Below are 20,354 nucleotides of genomic sequence, written 5' to 3' on the forward strand. Positions count from 1 at the left end.
AAGTAATGAAAAAGGGAGGAACAGCTCAGTATAGTGGCAAATCTATCCTGGCCCTGTCTTGTAAATTTAACATACTTCAAAATTATATGATCAAGAACATCTGTTTCTCAGCCAGGAAATATTTAAGGGAAACTCACACATTTTTACTGTGGTTATATGGAACAGGCCCTGCCACTCAGCAAAGCCTTTCAGATTTTCAGAAAGCCTAAATCAGCACACTTAAACAGAATTTAATTAAAGGAATCAATGACTTCATTATTTATGTTAATTTGTTAGCTGAAGATCAGCAGCTCCTGGCTCACAGTTCAGTGGAGTAATAAAGGTATCAGAACTAGTGAACAGTGTTATCACAAGTATCTACTTTGAAAAGTCTTTTCTCTTTATATTGTATAAAGAGACCTTGAGGTGCATATGGAAATGAAATAGTTACTCAGATTAAATACCTCTAATTCCAACTCATCCCGGTCCATTTCTTGATGAATTCCTCCCATGTAGTCATTTGGGTCATAGTATTCATGCACGGATGGATGGCTGGAAAAAAAAGGTATTTTTTAGGACAGGACTCAGGACTTTAGTGGAACTTGTTAATGCATTCCAAGCTTGTAGGGAGATGATGGACTAACCCCCACAGTGAGGAGCTGCATGTGGTTAATTCTATAAGCTACACCACTTACCCCAGTAAATGTTTTAACTGAAAATTCCATGTATTGTAGGAGGACAGCCTGCTGCCTTTTAGTGTTTTAGCTCTCCCACACTTCCAGTGCCTTTGCTTTGGAAGGTGGAAGCAGTGTAATGCTCTTGTGATCACTGTTTTCTGTGCTGGGTTGTTTTATCTGCAGTGAAAGTAAACTCCCTTTAATTCTCTGTTAACTAGATCCATGTCTGAGGCTATTTATGTAACAGCATCTGCTAATTGGCTTGGGTAGTCAAGTTGTGAGAGGCAGGTGAGATAAATCTGAATGGAATTGGGAGAAGGGAGAGGAAACACCAGGAAAAAATGACTGATTTCAGGTGCTGGGTGACAGGCTGAGTGTGAGAAGGTCTGAGGGGGAACACCAACATCTGCAGCTCACAGCAAGGGCACTGGTGATGCACAGCTGGATCTGCTCAGTGATTCAGGAGCAACAGGAAGTTGGTAGGGCTAAATTGGGATAATGGAGGCATGTTGCAACCTGAATCACAGAATGATAAACTCATGGAACAGTTTGGGGTGGAAGGCACCTCAAGGGAAATCTCCACCTTCCACTGGACCAGGTTGCTCCAACCTGGCCTTGGACACTTGCAGGGGTGGGGCAGCCACAGGTGCTCTGGGCAACCTCAGAGCCTCACCACCCTCACATTTCCTAAATGATTCATCAGGAATTAATCTTTGCCATTTTCTAAGTGCAACTGGTTTTGCAGTTGGCAAATCAGAGGTACTGAAAGCCCCCACTGCAGATGAGGTTGGGAGGTGAAGTGTTGATCCCCCAGGAATGATCACATCCTCTCCACAGGCTCCAAGTCCTGCTGTTTGCTCCCTGCAAGCTCAAAGCTCCAGCCTTTTATCAAGTATTTCCATTAAATCCTGCTGCTGTGCTTGAGTTTTCAATGGGCTGGGAATAGGTGGCCCTGCTGGAACACCCACCCTTCAAGTCCCAGCAGAGAGAGTCACGAGAGGAGCAGACACACAGAGGGAAAGGTGCTGCTCAGAGTTGATGCTGCTTGCAGCCAAACCCTGTTTCCCAGCAGGGATGTCTGGAGAGGTGCATCAGGAACGTGGCTGCACACCAGTGCTGCCTCTCACCTCAAAACCAAGAATTGCTGTGGCTGGAGCAGATCAGCCACACAGAGCAAGTGAGAGGGTCAGAATCCATCCCTCCCATGCCCATCTCCCCATCCCCAGGATGACAGAAAATCTGCAGGGGCTCCCTGGGGAGCTGTTCTGCTCTCCAAAAGCCTGGGAGGGCGGGGGGGTGTGAGCCAGGAGATAATTGTCATTTGTATTTGTAAGTACAAAAGCATCAAATTACCATTAACAATAATTAAAATTTGATTGTAAAACATCCATGACAACACTGGTAAGTCATTTTAGTCCCAGAAAATAACTTATTCGAGTAACAGCGCTGCAGGGTTATAATAAAGTAATTAATACACTGGAACAGAATGGAGCAGCTCTTAGCATTACACAATTTATGGCAGCCATAAAAAATAAAGTTAAAACATAAGCAACCCAAAGAGTCAGCGAGAGGAATTACAAAATGCAATAACTTTATCCATCAAATGCCAGCAAAAAAAAAATGAGCTTTGTGAGGCCGTGTCGTGACTCAGTGGCATTACTCATGTGAGTAATGTCTTGCTAATGTGTAGGAAAAATGAAAATACTGTGAGTTATGGCTCAGTGGTGGAGGAATCCTGGCTGCTTCTGGGAGGACACGTTCAGCAGCAAGTGAGGTGAGGCTGTGAACTCCTAACACAGTGATGGAACACTGGAAAATGAGAATTTTAGACTTTCTGTGCTAATGAACCCTCAAGAAAACACTGCTTTTGAACTGAGGCAGAGGAAAAGGCTTCCAAAATTAAATAATAAAATTAGAATCACAAATGCGTAGTTTGAATAGAAGTGTAATATCACATAGTGGAAAACTTAAGTTTTAATGTTTTGGAATATAGTGATGCATATGAAGCAAGGTAAGAGTTTTAAGGCAGAAATTTGTCTTTCTTCTTCACCTTCTTCAGCAAGGTTTTGGGTAATTTTGTGTAATTAGATAAAAAAGTCCACACTGCAAAGCACAAGTGCTTAGTTATTAAGTTAAAAATAAAAATAATCTAAGTAGCTTTTCTTAATTAAATAGTTGACTCTTAAAAGACCTTGTAAAGTCTCAATTTTTAGCTTTTTAGCTTGTGAAACTCACAGTTTACAGAACTATAATATAAATAAAAATTAATAAACATCTAAACCCAAACAAGAAATGCCATCCCACACATTTAATCCCAACCCTAGCAAAAATAAAACACAAGATAAATAAATAAATAAAAACACATAAAATAATATTATACTATATCTATTAAATAATTATATAACATTAAATATGTATTTAATTACATATACTATAGAAAAATATGGTATATATAATTATAAATAATTATAGATATCATTATATATAATGTAATAGATATATATATAATATATAATAGATAAATTAGATAATATATAGTAGATATAATATATATTATATATAATATGTAATGGATATATAGATATAATATATCGATAATCTACATATATCTACAATAATATATATTATATATATAATGGATATATAATATATAATACATATATAATATATATGACATATTATATGTATCATATATAACAGATAGATACATTATATAATATATAATACATATATAATATATACGATATACATATATGCAGTATATAATATATAATTATATATAATTGATATATATAATTGATACATATAATTGATATATATCTCAAGTAATTATATTTATATTATTTATATAACTTTATACTAAATAATAGCAGATAAATAATAAATAAATAAATAAAATTACAAAATAAATACTAAATAAATACTACATAAAAATAAATAAAATATTATAAAATAAAATAAAATAAAATGAAATAAAATAAAATAAAATAAAATAAAATAAAATAAAATAAAATGAAATAATAAATAAAAGTGGTGACTTTTTCCTGAGGCTGACAAAGCTTTGCTTACTCTTCAGGCAGCAGGTAGGGCTGGAGCACGGGGCCGGGCGAGCCCATCTTGCTCAGGGCCAGGATGTGCTGGAAGGTGATGTCGGTCTGGGTGCCCACATCCACCAGCTGCGGCTCCTGGCCACTGGGGAAAGCCTTGGGGTGAGGGGCTCTCCTCAGCACCTGCACCACGATGGGCTCCTTGGCTGTCCTGAACGCCTCCACCGCCTGCTCGTGCGTGGCTTTGGATAAATCCTTCCCATTGACCTGCAGGAGGAAGCAGCAGCTGTCAGGGACTCACAGACAGCCAGTGATGCCTTCAGCTTCAGCTTTCATATTTCCAGATTCTGCACTGCATTGGTGACTCTGCACTCCATAGAAAGTGTCACAAGTTCTCCTCCCAGCTCAGTCACACAACAATCCTTCCCCAGCCCCAGAACCAAGGACACACTGCAGCTCCAGCCCCAAAAAGTGCAAACAGAGAATTGAGGAGAGAATCTGGGAGGGTGGGACTGCAGAGCCTGGAGCTGGGATGGGACAATGAACCCCAATGGGGAAATGGAGCAAAACTGATAAAAGTGTGAAACTCCTGCCTCAGCGTCCATCCTGGGTGTAGCCATGGCCAGGCTCTTGCACTGCCCAAGGGGAATCCTTTGAAGGGCTTTTAATAAATCCCTGCTTTATTCCTTTAACTCTGTCCAGCCTCTGCCCCAGGTCAGCCTCTTCAGACATCACCAAGGTGAGCAGCCAGTGCCAGGAATGATCCCTGCAATCTTGTGCATCTCTCATTTTCCCTTTTCTCTGCAGTAACTTCACAAATCCTCTGCTCTGCCTTTTATTTTGATAGATTTTACTGGGCTTGCTCTTTGAGGTGATGCACAAACTAGCACCCTTTTTTTTTCTTGCAGATCAGAAATCCCTCAGCCCTTGTTCAAACACAACACTTTATTGATCCTCCTGTAGTTTTTCTAGTTTTGGTTTGCTTTTTAGACTCTTCACCTTTCTGCTGAACAAAACCAAAACTACAAAACTATGTGTTTGTGTCTGATAAACAATTTTTCAGATGAAACATGATGGTAGTACTCAGTCACTGCAATAAAAAACTCAGTTTTAGAGAAGTGGATAGAAATAACACAGGACACACAAGGCCATGGAACTGGGAGACTGAGAATTCACACACTGCACTAAGTGCACACTTTATTCACATTAAAGTAAGGGGAGCACCTGGATGAGAACATTACTCAGCACAATAACTGAATTTAGCCCATTATTAACATATTGCCCAAGGCAAAAAGCTGACTGATATAAAGAGGGTTAACTTGAGTGCAGAACAGATTGAAAAGGCTAAATTTCTGCTGAATTACCTTGTGCAACTAACACTTTTTCCTGCTGTCATCTTGGGTTTGCCTTGGAGAGGTGATGACACCTGGATTTTTGTGAGAGGGGAAGGTGTTAGCCTGACATTTTCATCACACAAACACTTGCACTGCACTCCCCAGTAATGCACAGCATGTAAAGTTTGGCCTGGTCAAATTAAATATCATTAACTCGCCCAATTGAGCAGATTACTTTAAAACAGTTTGTACAGCTGTAAAATTAGGTTCAGTGTAATGTTTTCTCTGGAAAAAGGAAATGCTGATTATGGTTTGAGTTTTATTATTTGCTACAAATTAAACGTTGCACATTTTACTGTGTGCATCCTAATTTTTTTTTTTTTTTTGGTACGACTAAACCCAACAAGCAATCAAAATAGAAGAATCTAAATTGCTGTGTATAACATTTTTCAGAAATGTGCTCAGAATAACTCTTGAGCAGGAATCTATTTATGAAGATCCTTTCTCCATCTTTATAGTAAAACCTGGTAAAATCCTGCAAAGGCTGAGAAAATGAGATTTCCAGCTCATTCCCAAATGCTGCAATGAACCTGGATTACAGACAGTTTAGTACAGGCCTGCATTTTAATTTAGGTTCCTTAGGACACTTTTATTTCTGCAAATCCATGGGCTGGCATCCTCTTTGTGCTCTCCTATGCAATTGTTACATAAATAATCATAACTTCAAGGACAGGTTGATGTCACGCAGGGAACAGGCAGTAGTGGCTGGACTGTGTCATAAATTCTTACTACAGGAATTATTTCCATGTAGTTTCCTGACTATGTTGTCTGCAAGCTGGTAATGCCATGAAAAAAAAAAAAAAAAAAAAAAAAAAAAAAAAAAAAAAAAAAAAAAAAAAAAAAAGGTTCTGCACAGCCAGGAAGAAGGACAAGGGACCAGATTTTAAAACTGGGGTGATGAGCCAGCTAAATTTGAATCTAAACCCTCACCTGCTGCAGAGGGACCTTGTGTAGAAAAGGTTTGTGACTTTGTGGCATTCAGCTTTCAGTTGGTAAATTGGTAACTCTACAGGCAGCACTGCATTTGATGTGTGTAAACATGGGTTTGATAAGATGGCAATGATTGCAGTGAAATCAAGGCATAAGTCACTGTATTGCTGTTATTAGGGGTTTCTTAACCATTTCAAAGATATGGCTGGGCTGATAAAGTTGATTTTTGTATGAACTGTGGCAGCACCCACACCATGGCAGGCAAACAATCCCCTGAACAGTGGCTGTGCCCATGGTGAATGGCTCTGGGGACAGTCTGGGGGTCCCTTACAAGAGGCTGATTCCTCAGCCCCAGCTGAGTGGAATCCTTTCAGCTCTGCAGGTTCCTGCTCTGCTCAGCAGCCTTGGCCACTGGTGGATGCTGATCTGAGACAGAACTGCCCCAGCAAAGGATGAAATGCAAAAACATGCTTCAAAGTGCTTTACAGCAGGGAATGCCATTCCTGAATCTGGCTCCTAAAAAACCTGCAGTAAGTGCCGTGATATGTGGTAAATACTGAATAGTTTGTAATTACATTTTTTTATCATCATTTCCCATCTCAGCACACCAATATTATCATTTTCCACAAAAGGGAAATGAGGAATGGCAGTGCTAAATATTTGGATAATAAAAAGCAGTAATTCCCAAGTCTGTTTATGCATAACAGAGATAAACTGCTTTTTAATCTAGAAAAAATAGCAGGTATTGGTATTTTATTTTCAGTAGCACAAAAATGATGCAGAGGAGAAATATACTGGTGTGATCTCAATGGCCTGATTTCTGGTGTCTGTGTAGAGTCTGTACTTGTGGCTAATCCTGAGTCTAGCAAATAGGTGATACTAATATGCTTAGTTTCTATCTGGAAAATTTGCTACAATTGACAAATAATTTTTTCCAGTGCTCAAAAGCCAATAAATACATAATATATAACTTAAATAAATACATCTGCACAGCTTTGCTGTAAGAAAAAGGGGCTTTATATTCCTACACTTTATTCCTAATGCTACTGAATTGTGCTCAGCAATTTTTTCCCTTATAAACAGTTAGATCTGAAAATAACACAGAAAAAAAATAAAAATCCATGCACATGAAAGCTTCAGAAAACTGCCAAAAACGACAAATATACATAATTTCTGAGGAACACACCATGTGACAGAGACAATGGGATCCTTCATGGCACAAAAGATGGATAAATTAACTTGTCTGAAAGGGTGAAAAGCTTAGCTTTTGGACCTTCTTAGCATTGGAAATATACTGAATATGGAGAAAGATGCAGATAAAGTGCAGAGACTGGAGTTAAACTGAGCTGAATGGACTTGGATGAAAATTGTGGTGCAGCCAGATAGTGAGTTTAGCCACTGCATAAGGGATATAAATACTCTGTATTAGGACCAGACAGTAAATAAGGAAGGGATGCTTGAATTTTAATTAATTTTTTAATAGAAGCTATAGAATGATTATGGAATAGAACAGCAATTACAGTATTTTATTTCCTGGTATGTATTGTATGTTCTTCTGCACTAAAGTAGGCTGGAGAGGACCAAGAAATCTACAGAGGCAGCAAGAAATCTATAGATAAAGATGGTATAATCCTGTCTGGGAGGTCTGTGTCTCCTGGCAGTTTTAATACTTGGAATGAAAATAAAATAGTCTTGAGCTTGACTTGATGCTCACTGGAGTCAAGGGGTGTTTTGCTTTTGCAATCCCTCAGCTCAGGCTCTAGCTGAGAGAGGACATGAACAGCAAATCAAGAAGTTGTGAAGCTGAGTGTGCCACCATGGCCAGACTGAGAGAATGGAAAGGAAATTCTGCCATGGTCAATTAAGGTAGAAGTGATGGATTTGTAATTGAGAAAAAGAGAGATGATGCCTGAAGGCAGAACAGGGGAAGCCATGGCACAAATCCAAATGGGATCCCAGCAAACAAACAGAAGGAAATGATGACTTAAACTCTCATTTTGATCGTGGAGCTCATTAATTCCTATGCCCAGGAAGTAAATGGTCAGAAAAATAAACAGGAATTAATGAAAAGAAGAATGAAAAAAATATATTATGCTTTATCTGGCCCCAAATGGAAGCAGCAGAACTTCACTGTGGAACCCTAAAAATCAGGTGGAATTGTTGAGGAACATCCCATGACAGCTTAGGAGGAGTGAAGGCAGAAAATATGTGGGTATAGCTTGAGATCTGACTCCTAAGAGCCAAGAAAAAGGCTGGAAATGTTTGAGTGCTATCTTGGAGATAAAAGGGTAAAACAGGCAGAAGGATCTTGGGGGGTGTAGGGCTGGTAAGAGCCAAGTGCTTTCCTGAGTCTGTTTTCAAATCTCTCTATTAAATAGAAAAAACAAATAAAGCAGTGATGATTTGTGATCAGTGATGTTCTCAACAAGGAGAAAAGGAAAAAAAAAACAAAACAGGAAAACCCCTCCTTTCTCTTTAGGCTTGTGAAGAATTTGCTCTACCTCACTAGGAAATGGCTTTCCATACATTTCCCAGTGCTGTGAGTGTGCAGGGGATTGGACATAGAACAGCTCCTCTCTGCTGGAGCTGTGCAAGGCATTTGGCATCCCTCCTGTTGAAACCTCCTTCTCCTGTTAATTCCAGATATGTCACAATGAAATACCTTTTGCAAAGACAGATTTTCTCACGTTTTTATATTTATATATGTGCTTTTACTTTAACAATTATTCTAGTGAGAGGTTTGGGATCCTCCAGTGATTCCTGAGCCAAGTGCCACTGTTTAGATGCTAATTTCCTGAGGTCAGAATTGGCAGAGGGTCCAGAGGTTGGAGCTTTCCAGCCTCCCCACTGTGAGGACAAGGCTGGACCTCCTGTGCAAGGCAACAGGAATTTGCAGCCAGGGCTTGGATGACAGAATTGTTCTCTGTTACTAGAAAACACATTCTTATTTTGGTTTGAGGTATGAGGTGGGATAGAACAGGGTTGTGCTATTACATAAATGTCACTTTATCAATAGCTGCTGTTTAATTATTGAGCAAGGTAAGTGATTTAGGTGCTTTATTTCTCTAGGTGGGAAGAGAAGCCTAATTAATTGTCACTTCTTAATGGCAGACATAAATTAGAAGCTTTCAGGAACATCAAAATTTCCTTCTGGTTGACACCAATTCTGATTTTCTTTTCCTTCTGACACAGTGTTCATGGAAACCCCAGCAGTGGGGGTTTCTCTTTTTCTATGAGAACAGAATTAACACACCTGGGTTCCCAACATCAGGATGTTCCTGGAGCTGATTCCCAGTTTCCCACTTGCAGCCACACACAGGGAGGGGACACTGGGACAGGGCTGTGACAGGAAAGGGCTGGCAGGAGAGAAAGTGGGGAGGATGCTCAGGGGATGGAGGAGTTCAGCACTCAGGCATGAGCAAAAATCAGCTGGGATATACAGATGAAGTGACTCTAGGCACTGCTGGAAGTAGGCACTGAAAGGTTGAGAGAGCCACAAATCCCTGTGCAGAACACTTTAGGTATAATTATTTTGTGTTTTATTTTTGCAGCCATAGTGTGTAACGTTGTTTTCTGGATGTTGGGAGCACAAAGCAGAAACCAAACAGGTTTCAGTGAAAGAAAATTATTATTTTCCATTAATGTGGACTGATTTCTGTGGGTTTAATGCCATGAATGATAAACATTTGGATGCATTGTACAGCTTGTTGGCTCTTCTATGCCTCATAAATGTCACAGAGAAAAAAAAACTTTTTTTTTTTTTTTTTTTGCCTAAGAATGAGTAAGCAGCTTTTCTTTGTAGAAATTCATGCAAATCCTTGGGAAGTGCACTATAAAAATGCTAGTTCTGTTAGACTACAGACGTCTGTGCTCCATTTAAAATGCTCTTTATGGTCTGATTCACTTCTTTAGCAAGTTCTTAAGGAGTCTGCATACTAAGAAAAAGCAGCACAACTTTAAAGATTTTTATAGAAGCAAGAGCAGCAAAAAGCCTATTTTATAACCCCCCTTTTCCTCAGGAATTGGAGAAAAAAAGGTTCAAAATACAGGTTAATTCTTCTTGCAGCTCCATCTAATCCCTCTTTTATTTCCCTCATATGTACAGTCTCCCTCTTTTTGAAAAGCCCAGAATTATATTGTTTAGTAATAGACTGTTTCCATGTGTGTGCATTTCCCTTCTGCCTTGTGAGCCATCCATGACAAAACAGTTCAGACCAAGGAAAAATTCTTTTCCTTAAGAGCACAGAATACATTTGTTCTCCAAACCGTTAACTTGCAAATGGAAAATCTTGGGAGAAAGACCCTGGAAAGAAAAGGAATTTTTATTTGGCTGGTAATTAGCACATTTACGTATTTCCAAGGCAGTGCCAGGACTGTCTGCAGCATACTAAGATGCTCTTGGTTGGTTCTCAGGCTCTGCTCCTGTGGATCACCACTAAAAATAAAACCACAGGGAATTTTATCATTTGCTTCAATGAAAACACAGCAGTGCTGGGGCTTCTGAAACTCTTGGACTTTCACTAGAAGCAAAGTTTACTTGGAGCTTTTTTTTTCTTAAATATGCATTAATCATTTTAAATTACTGTATCAGGGCAGAAATGCTTTTTCTTGTTTTTTAAGCGATCTTCTGTGTATCTTTTAATGGTTTAACAACCCAGGTCCATCTAGAACACAGCCAGAAGTTTACAGGCCTCCCCTTTTAATGCCTCTCTGCCATTTCTGCAGCTTGACCCAGAGGGGGCCAATCAATGGGACCTCAGAGTGAGGTACAAATGGGCCATAAATAACCATGAATTACTAATGACTGGGATTCAGCAAGTGTAATTACTCGTTTTCTCACATCCTCTCCTTTGTCCACCTCTAGCACTGCACCTCCAGTGTTGCTCCTTGGGAAATGCTCCTGCCCTTCCCACATTTTTCCCAAGGGGCAAAACCTTGGGATGTCTATGTGTTCATCCAGTACAGCAAGTTACAGATTTTTATGAATGACACTTTTGAAAAGCTGTGTTCTCTATATTTGTGTCTAAAATAACACACAGAGTGAAGAGCATGAAAAAATTAAAACCTTTTCAGTTGAGGGTACAATGTTGTGTGGATTCAAGCTGAATTTGAGTAGCATAAAAAACAATTCTTGTACTGAATCAGATCAAAGGTCCCTGTAGAGCAGCACATTTCTCCAACAGAAAAATGGAATGGTCAAAGATTTGGAGGGAGCTCTCCCCTGCTTTGGCCTTCCAGCACTCACAGTTTGGTAAGACAGTATTTAACACCATACCTCAATTAAAATCAGAGCAGTACAAACTTTCTGGTGCACAGACCTGCACTCCAAATATCATTTCAGCAGCATATCAGACTATGCAAGCACAGCAAAAGCCAGGGCTGCCTCTGGAGACCTGCTCCAGGCAAACAGACAAAAGGAATCTCAGACAGACACCAAGATGGAACACAGAACGAGAGAGAGATCTGCCCGAGGTCACAGGAGGGCACAGCACAACTGATCCCATCTCCAAGGCACTGCTTAAGATCATTCTAATTGCCACCATCCTGATTGCTTGCAGCTTTTAAGTCCATCTTCCCACTCCCTCCCTGCTTCCAAATGCCTGGGTGATGCAGGACAGGGAAAGAGCAATTTTGGACAGCTCTGATCATCACCTGTGCTGAAGATGGGAGGGAACCCAGTGCTGTTCTTGGGAACCCAGGGACAGATCCCAGTGGGATTCTCAGTCAGGGTTGCTGCTTCAGGAGCTTTCTCACCTTGGGTCTCCCTCAGGCAGGGCTGAAGTGGCTGCAGAAAATGACTCTGAGAAGGGCAGGAGCCCCAGCACAGCTCCCTCCATCTCTCACAGTGACACATGGATAAAAACACCTTCATTTTCCTTGCTTTTGGCCACACAGGTGCACCAGGTCAGACACAAGAGCTTCTGCTGAACTCTGAAGCACCTGGGACAAACTTAAAAATTCTTATCAGCTGTGATCTTCCAACACCTGAATGATTGCTTTCTCTAAAATGATGTTCAGTTTTCACTTTGCAGGAATGCACAGAGTATTGGTTTGAAGATGCAAAAAACCCTCTTGTTACACTTTTGTTTATAATTTTGATATATTAGTGCCCAGCTCCTATGCCAGAGGACAGCATGTCCCATCACCTCAGTGTCCCTACCCAGGATTATCCCTGTATGGACACAAGGAAGAAAACAGTGCCCTGATTCTGACCACTTGTGTTTTGGATGGTACCATAAAGATATTCCACATTAATAGCAAGGTTCTCTTCAATTGTCACTGCTTAAATTAGTGAGTTTTGTAATATGCAATGTTTATGTATATTTGATATTATTTATTCTGCTCCTCTCCTGTCACATCCCTGACTTGTGACCAAGTTCCAGGGGGCCACTTGGATCTGGTCCCCTTTACCCACCAAATCTCTGCAGGGACCAATCCCAGTGTTCATGTAACTGGAGAGTTGTCCTGTCCCAGTAAAAATGAAGCCTGACCTCTTGTTCCATTATTAATGAACACAACAAGACACATTTACTGAATCTGCACTTTTTCATTGCTCCATATGTTTCCTTTTTTCCCAGCCCATGTCTGACATGTGACAGTAAAGCTCAGAGTGATTGTCCCTGGTGCCTTCTCCCTTGTGACATCTTGCCACCTGCTTCACAGCATTAAACAGATGTGTAAGTGTAAAGCAGCACAAAACTCATCCCTTCAATCATTCATCATTTAAAAAAAAATCCTAATAAATCCATGCTATGGCCAAGCATTTTATCTGCCCACTGTAAAGATGAAAGGCACTGCAGATTTTAGGAAGATTATGCAGCAGTGAGATATTTCTTGTGCAAAGTAGGTCAAATTGTGTATTTATATCACAGGTGACCATTAGGCATTTGTTTATTTCATATCAGCTCTTGTTTATGTCCCTTTAATGGCCAAAATACTCCTCTAACTTTCCAATAAAGAATATCTGCCAGAGAAATCCTAACAGAGGCATTGCATTATTCATCATCAAGTGAAGAGGAAAATTTCAATTGCCAGTTTCTGGTAAATGTCTAATTAGGAAAGGGGACTTGTGAGCCACAGACAGGCGCCACAATCATTAAAGGGCAGTTTTCTGAAGATTATGAGTCTCCAGTCTGTCAAGCAGAGTTTTTCTCCAGCTGAACTAATTCTGCAGTAGAAAACCCTGTCTAGAACAAAGCCCTTGGAATTAACATCTTGTTTAAGTAAACACATGCCTACTTTGAAGTAAGTGTGATAGGTTCACAACTGTTATTGAGGTCAAGTTTAATGGTAGTGAAGTGACAGAATCAAACTTCAGCACAAGTTTTAATTTCAGCTGCAGCACAGGCTGCACATACAGAGCACTTGAAGCCATACACTGTATTTCAAGTAGAGCAGTTCCCTATAATTGGCATCACCACTTTGGTCTTAACATGGAAAACTACTGAAATGTAGAGCAACTAATTCTCTGGCTGCCCAATTAAATTTGAGGGTGTGAAAAGCATATGTACAGAGGCAATTATTTCTGTTTTCCAAATCTTACAGTTTTGATTAGGTTTTTTTTTTCTTTTTTAGCTGAATGTTTATTTTGGCAAGCTTCACTTTGGCCCTGCTTTAGGATAACATCATTGCTCAGTAGGTTCAAGTCTAGTTAGACTGTTTCCTTGAATTAGGCTTCCTTACTGATTGATTACTTTGGTCTCATTTTCTCAAGTCTGAACGTGCAAATGGAATTCTGATGGCAAGGGGACCTGCACTGGTGATTAGCTCAGTGCAGCAGGATTGTGTGGGAGCTCTGCTGCACAACAGTGCCCTGCAAGAGATGCCACTGGAAGCTGCCAAGGGAAAACAGAGTTGGCTTGTTCCTCATCACTGCTGACCTCTCATTAGCACAGAGTTTGTACCTGACCTCAGTGCTTATATAACCTTGCCCACAGAGCATCTCAGCCTGCTTTGAGACACAAACCCAGCTTGCCCACCATTGTTTTTTCACCAACACTGTCATTTTTCCACGTCTTGAGGACGTGCCAGGCCAGGAGCATGTGAGTGAGGCTTTCAAGTTCCCGACACACCGAGAGATCATGGCAACCACTGTTTATTTATAAATGAACTTTAGTATTTGTGAGGGGTGCCAGCTCAACAATCACGCAGCAGAATCTTCTGACCTCAGCTCAGCTGAGCCAAGGGCAGTGGCAACGTGAGCTCCTTTGCTGCCAGCCTGTGCTCACCCTGGGGACAGCCTGCAGGAAGGGGCTGGGCTCTGTGCTCACCCATCTCTGAGATTCTCAGCTGCAAGTGCCAGGTGTGCTGGGCTGTTCTTCTGCTATCTTCCCCCTCTGAGCACTGGGTGAGCCCCACCATCCCAAATCCCAGGGAACAGTTCTGAGCATTGGCCATGCATGTTTAAATCCTATCTGTGATGTAAAATTCTGTAGGGACATCCTCAGTGGAAGGTGTCCCTGCCCACGGCAGCAGGGTTGGAATTACAGGATCCTTAAATTCCCTTCCAATCCAAACCATTCTGTGAGGATTCTATAAAACACTGTGTCCATTTAGGAAATTATTTCACTGTGTGTTTATCTCCCATACAAAAGCAATCTCTGCTTAGTGTGAAATAGGTACTGAAAAAGTTCTTTAAGTTGCAGGCTTTAACTTTTCTACTCTATTTTGCACACTCCAAAGCTCTAAGTTTCCTCTGTAAGTGGAGTTTACTTTTTGGTCCCTCAGGAATTTTCATACAAAGGGAAAAGCCCTTATTTCTGTTTTTTTTTTTTTTGTGTAGGAGTCAATGACATTGAGAAAAGCACACCAGAAACCTGGTGTTAAAACACCCTCCCAATTTTCTGGTTTTCTTTATTCCTCCTTCTCCCTCCATTTTCACAACTTTTAGTATCTCCTGAAGAAGATTTCCATTTAACCAGACACCCAAAAATCTAACAGTGCATACTAACTTCATTTAACAAGCTGCATTCAGCTGGGAAGCAAACCTTGGGATCCATCTAAGATGGGATGTGCCACCCTCACCAGTGGACACCCTGCTCTGCATCAGGGCTCCAAGCTGCCACAGTCCCCTTTGTATTTGTAGCACAAAGCATTGATATGCACAGCTACAAAGGACTCTAATGAGGAGGTGTCTTAATTTGGTTTTTATTATGTGATTAAAGGTACAATAAGGTAAGTGCTCAACAAGAGGGAAGACCATTGTTCTGCATCATTAAGCTCACAGCGGCCCAAAAAGAAATTGTAGGCAATGTGCCAAAGCCCTTAATGAAGAGGATCTCTTTGAATTATCTATGGATGAGGAAGGGATAAAGCCTGAGCCCTGGTATATTTGATCCTCTTTGTGCTCACTGTTAGAGGACTTACAGAGCCAGTCGTACTGGACCTTCTGGAATTGTAATTTATGGAAGCATTAATTTCCCAGCCACACTAAAGCTCCTGGCCTAATAGAGAAAGTGCAGTTATGTGCTATTATTAATTCCTTCAAGTGTTTTCTGAATTCCTACATCTTGGAGTCATGAACTTTAAAAAAATAAGGCTAAGGAGATTTATTTGTAACGATGCTAAATATTCCCTAAAATCAAGTCATGCAAATTTTGTCTAACTCAGATCTCTTAAATAGCCATGCCTTCTTAGCACATAATATTAGGGTTATATGAATGACACAAAAAACCACTGTAAGAGACATTTTTCTACTGTTGGCGAATTTTTTGACACTTTTAACTTCCTATATTCTGTAATTTTAAATGGCAGTGATCCTTCATCTTCCTCACCGTTAAATTTTAAGTGATTGCTCTTGTGTGTAGGTTACATGAGGACATATTTTTATAGCTGTAGTGACATATAATTATCTGGATGTGCTCCACAAGCTATAGAATTCCCTCCCTCCTATCTTGCAAAAGAGAGGAATCAAAGTAGACCCCTGTTGAAATAATTTTGCACGGTTATTTATATTCTAGAATAATCAGGGATTATAGTCTTAAATAATTCAGGTTTTACTATGTTAGAAATCCCAGTTTTACAGGATTACATGCACCTTTCACTTCTGTGGAAACTCAGGGTATTCCAAGAGTGTTTCCCAAAAGATTTCCATACTTAATGAGGAGCACTGGGCACTCACAGGTTGCTGCAGCACTTTGCAGGTTGACAGAATTCTAAAACCAAACTCCTGCCAGGGATCTGCACCTGCAGCCAGCACTGGATAGTTCACTCATCTCAGATATCAGCAGGAACTGTTCCTGGGACTCATTTCAGGACATGTATTTAAAGAATGCTGTCCTGCATCTGTTGGGAGATGTCAGTAAGTTGTAAAGATTCTCTGCCACCTTCCCTTCAGGACAAAAAATTGAGCAAGCTTCCTGAGCAATCACTGTTTGTGCTGTCTCAGTCTGTCCTGGATGTTGCACTCCTTAATGTAACCGACAGTCCCCAAGCCCAAACTGCCCAAAAACTTGGCAGGATAAGGAATTATTCCCACAGCCACTTCTGTATCTGAGCAGAGCATTCACACAACCCACACCTGGCCCCAGGTGTGCTGCTGCAGGCAGCATCTGCAACCGCTTCTCAGTTCAAAACACTGTCTGAAAAATCTGATCACCTCCCTCTAAAATTCCTCCCCCCATCACATGCAAGCAGCTCAGCAAGTGGAAATGTGCTGGTATAAATAGAAATGACAGTCAACATGTCTTTCTATTTGCTCCCACAGGTTTTTTTTTTTCATTCTGCAAAGCGTCAGCGTCCTTTGGGCGAGCGAGCGAGAATTAGATCACAACTACGTGGTTAAAATTTAATCACTTCCCTACTAGCATAACATACAGACCACATCTTTTATTCACTTTGTTGTCAGTGACATCAGTGTCTGGGATCAGCTGCAGGTGGGAAGGCAGCAGGACACGGGATTGCTGAGCAATTCCCTCTGCCGGCAGCACGGAGCAGCGCTGGGAATGTCACCCAACAACTGCCACTGATCCTAAACCACCTCAGCAACAGCAAGGGGGGGAAAACACAGCTCCAAGGGTCGGGTCTGTCCATCCAGAGCCTTTGTGCACACAACCCAACCCACCTTTGCAGTACTGACTGTGAGTGTAGATGCCTGTGAGCATCTCCAGAGGGATCTGCAGGAATACATCCTGAAGCCCTTGGCCATCACTTTGCAGGGCTCCATCCCACTGCCTCAGCCCAAACTGTACTGCAGATGTGACAGAGCAAGGAATTTCAGGGGCACGCAGAGGGAAAAGCAGAAACAAGAAATAAAATCTTTGTAATAAAGGTTGGTAAGTTAATACAGTCACAGAAAACTTCTCAGAAGGTTCATACAAGTAATTTGGTATCTAAAGATCTGTAGGGCAGTAGTTTTAATTTGCTGTCAAATCTATTTTTTAGCTGTTATTTTTACACATCACAGTACAACACCTACAACAACTAGGTACAAACTCAGTGACAGGCACTCACAGACCAGACAGAGCATCAATGAACACACTGCACACAAACCAGGGGCTCCAGGCACTTGTAAACAGGTACAAAACCTTCCTCATGCATCTTCTCCACTTGTGCAAGGAGTGTGTGACCAAGCCATGACAAGAAATTTAGCCTAATATACACTGGAGAAATGAACACAGTCCTATTTTGAGATGAGAGTTTTGGGAAAAGTTTGCTGTATAACAGTCACATTTATATATCTGATGTTCTGCACACGTGAATGGGAAGATACAGCTAAACCCACAATCATTATCACACAGATTTCAAACAAAGCAAACCCACTTTCGTTTCCATTATTTGGTATTCCAGCTTCCCTGCCCTTAACCATGATCAAAAGAGAACACTCACTTTTAGAAACAAAATCCAATTCTTTACCTGGCAAACTTCATACAGCAACTTGTACTGCTCTTCTGGCTTCTGCAGAGTGCACAGGCTGCATCCCATGTTTAGACCCGAGCGGCAGAAGGGATTTTGCCTGTTGCCGGTGGGCAGCTCTCATCCAGGTGTGGCCGGAGCCGCAGGTGAGCGGCGGGAGCGGCTCCGCTCTGCGGCTCTGCCCGTGCGCGGCTCCGAGCGCTCAGCGCTCCCTCCTCTGCCTCTGCCCGAGCCCAGGCACGGCTATATACCGCCACTCATGCATATTAACCAGCCCTCATTGACTATTCATAGCAGACAGTGATACACAGGCTATAATTGCCAGCTATGACAGCTGAAATTCCTCTAATTAACAGGCAAGTGCTTCAGTAGCAGGCATAATAAAGGACACTAACAATTTTGTAAACCATTTTGTAGCAATTACAAATAAACACGACTGCGTTTTACTACGGTCCCTCAGGATAATTCTTCCCACATTTCAGCAGGCTGGGAGCAGGGTTAGGACGTCAGGCACAATGGAATGAATGTCATGGTACAGAACTCAGCCATGGTGAAGTTGAATATGCTCAGTAGTATTTATTTCCCTCCTGGACTGTGGTGCTATTTGAGAGCCTCGGTTTTACAGCAGCAGCTGACTGAACTGGGTGTTTAACAAGCACAACAGAGAAAGGCATCTCTGTCCCTGAAAGCCTCCACAGCCTTAGGACCTGGCTGCAAAGCAGAGATATATGTGAATGTATGTGGATTTAGGGGAAAAAAAAAAAAAACAACAAAAAAGAACATCTTGTATTAATATAGATTAGCTTTAGATTAATATGTATTCTAAGTGAAAAATGGCCATTTATGCTACCAACTCCCATTGTGTATTTGAGTGGTGTAAATGACAGTTCACATATTATCTGTGATATGAAAAATATAAAGTTTATGGGATTATAAAAATGTGTACAATAAAATCAGTATGGCATTTACGAGTACTCAGCACTGGAGTGTGTAGATCTGCATTAAACCTGTACCCCAGATGGAAAGGGTAAGACAGCACTGAACTGCCCAATGAGCTAGAAAAGTACTCGTAACTCACAGGCTTTATGGATATTTTCCAGCCTGTGAGAAGCACTACCCTGCTCTGGGAGGGTGGATTGACTGCCATTTCCCCAGTTGTTTAAGCATTCAGAAGGGGGTGCATTTTCATAACCTCACTGCAGCCCATTGTGCCATAAAGAAGAGAAGGTGACAGAGCAGCCAGGAGTGAGACCAAGGGTGTCATTGCCACAGGATGGATCCTGGGCCCTGGTTATTTTACTGGCTCTATTTACTCAGTCAGTTTCTGTGGATCACAAGGGAAATGTTGTGCAAGGACCATCTTTTCTGTCCAGCTTTACACAGGTGCTTGCTGTAGGGGTCTTGTAGAACACTCAGCTCTTGCTGCAATGGCACTGACTCATGGTTTGCATTGAAATGTCCAGTTACTGCAATGCAGCTCATGCTTTAGTGCAACTTTAGGAAACTGAGACTGACAAGAAGGGGTCCCTTGACTCTGAGGCTTTTTTTTGGTAGTAAAATTTGCCTGCCTACAGAAAGAAACAAAGAGCAGAAAGAAAGGAGACCTCGTTTCAGTGGTGTCCAGCAACAAGACAAGGGACAATGGGCACACATTGAAACACAGGAAGTTCTGTCTGAATATAAGAAAAAACTTCTTTATTGTGGGGGTTACAGAACCCTGGAACAGCTGTCCAGAGAGTCTGTGAGTCTCCTTCTCTGGGGTTATTCAAAACCCACCTGGACATCATCCTGTGCAACCCAGTCTGGATGACCCTGCTGTGGCACAGGGGTTGGACTGGATGATCTCCAGGGGTCCCTGCCAATCCCACCTGAGACTGGAACCCAAAACCAAACATCCAAGAGCAAGTAGGAACTTTATCCCTGAGCTGTGACTGTGCTGCTTCCCTGTTGAGAGAACTGCTGCCATGGGGGCACAAGTGGCAAGGCTGGAGCAAGGCAGAGGCAGCCTGGATGTTCTGCTGCCCTCAGGGAATGATTCAGGCTACCCCTGGTCTGATATGCCACTCACATACTGTGGCTTTCCCAAAGCTGGTTGACAGCCAGCGACTGTAGATCTTGAACAACTGGAAAATTCTTGTATGAGGGGACTAGTGTTCCCTAAAAGCAGAAAAAGATGATGATGATAAGTGAATTAAATAAAAAAACCTCAGACTCTATGGAAATTTTATGGCCTTGATTAGATAATTTTTTTGTTATGTAATTTGATTAAGCAACTTAAGGTAAAGCTTCCAAAAACGTTGTCTGTGATTTTGGTTTTCTTCTTAAATACAATTAAGTTCCTTTTCAAATGCTAGATGCCATTTAAATAAATGTTAGTGTTCTGTTCAGGTGGCTGAGGTCAGTCAGGACTTTTTTTTTTTTATTTTTTTTTTTTTTTTTTTTTTTTTTTTTTTTAGGAATACCACACAGCTGGA

At 41.2% G+C, this 20,354-nt stretch overlaps 1 protein-coding gene across 2 annotated transcripts in view; it reads right to left on the reverse strand.

The window, feature by feature from the left end:
* PDZRN3 (PDZ domain containing ring finger 3) overlaps window positions 1-20,354 on the reverse strand; it is a 126,113-nt gene that overhangs the window by 12,606 nt on the left and 93,153 nt on the right. The window contains exons 1-3 of one of the 2 annotated variants that reach the window (XM_079317344.1): window positions 17,881-17,982; window positions 3,726-3,970; window positions 444-531 (exon numbers count right to left, since the gene is read on the reverse strand). In XM_079317344.1, coding sequence (XP_079173470.1) covers window positions 444-531; window positions 3,726-3,970; window positions 17,881-17,949 — 402 coding nt within the window. In that variant the 5' untranslated portion in view covers window positions 17,950-17,982. Of the gene's footprint in view, window positions 1-443; window positions 532-3,725; window positions 3,971-17,880; window positions 17,983-20,354 lie in introns of those variants that run through there. The other variant, XM_079317343.1, reaches the window with a different exon arrangement.

Source organism: Erithacus rubecula, assembly GCF_903797595.1.
Source record: "Erithacus rubecula genome assembly, chromosome: 13".
Taxonomy (NCBI): Eukaryota; Metazoa; Chordata; class Aves; order Passeriformes; family Muscicapidae; genus Erithacus; species Erithacus rubecula.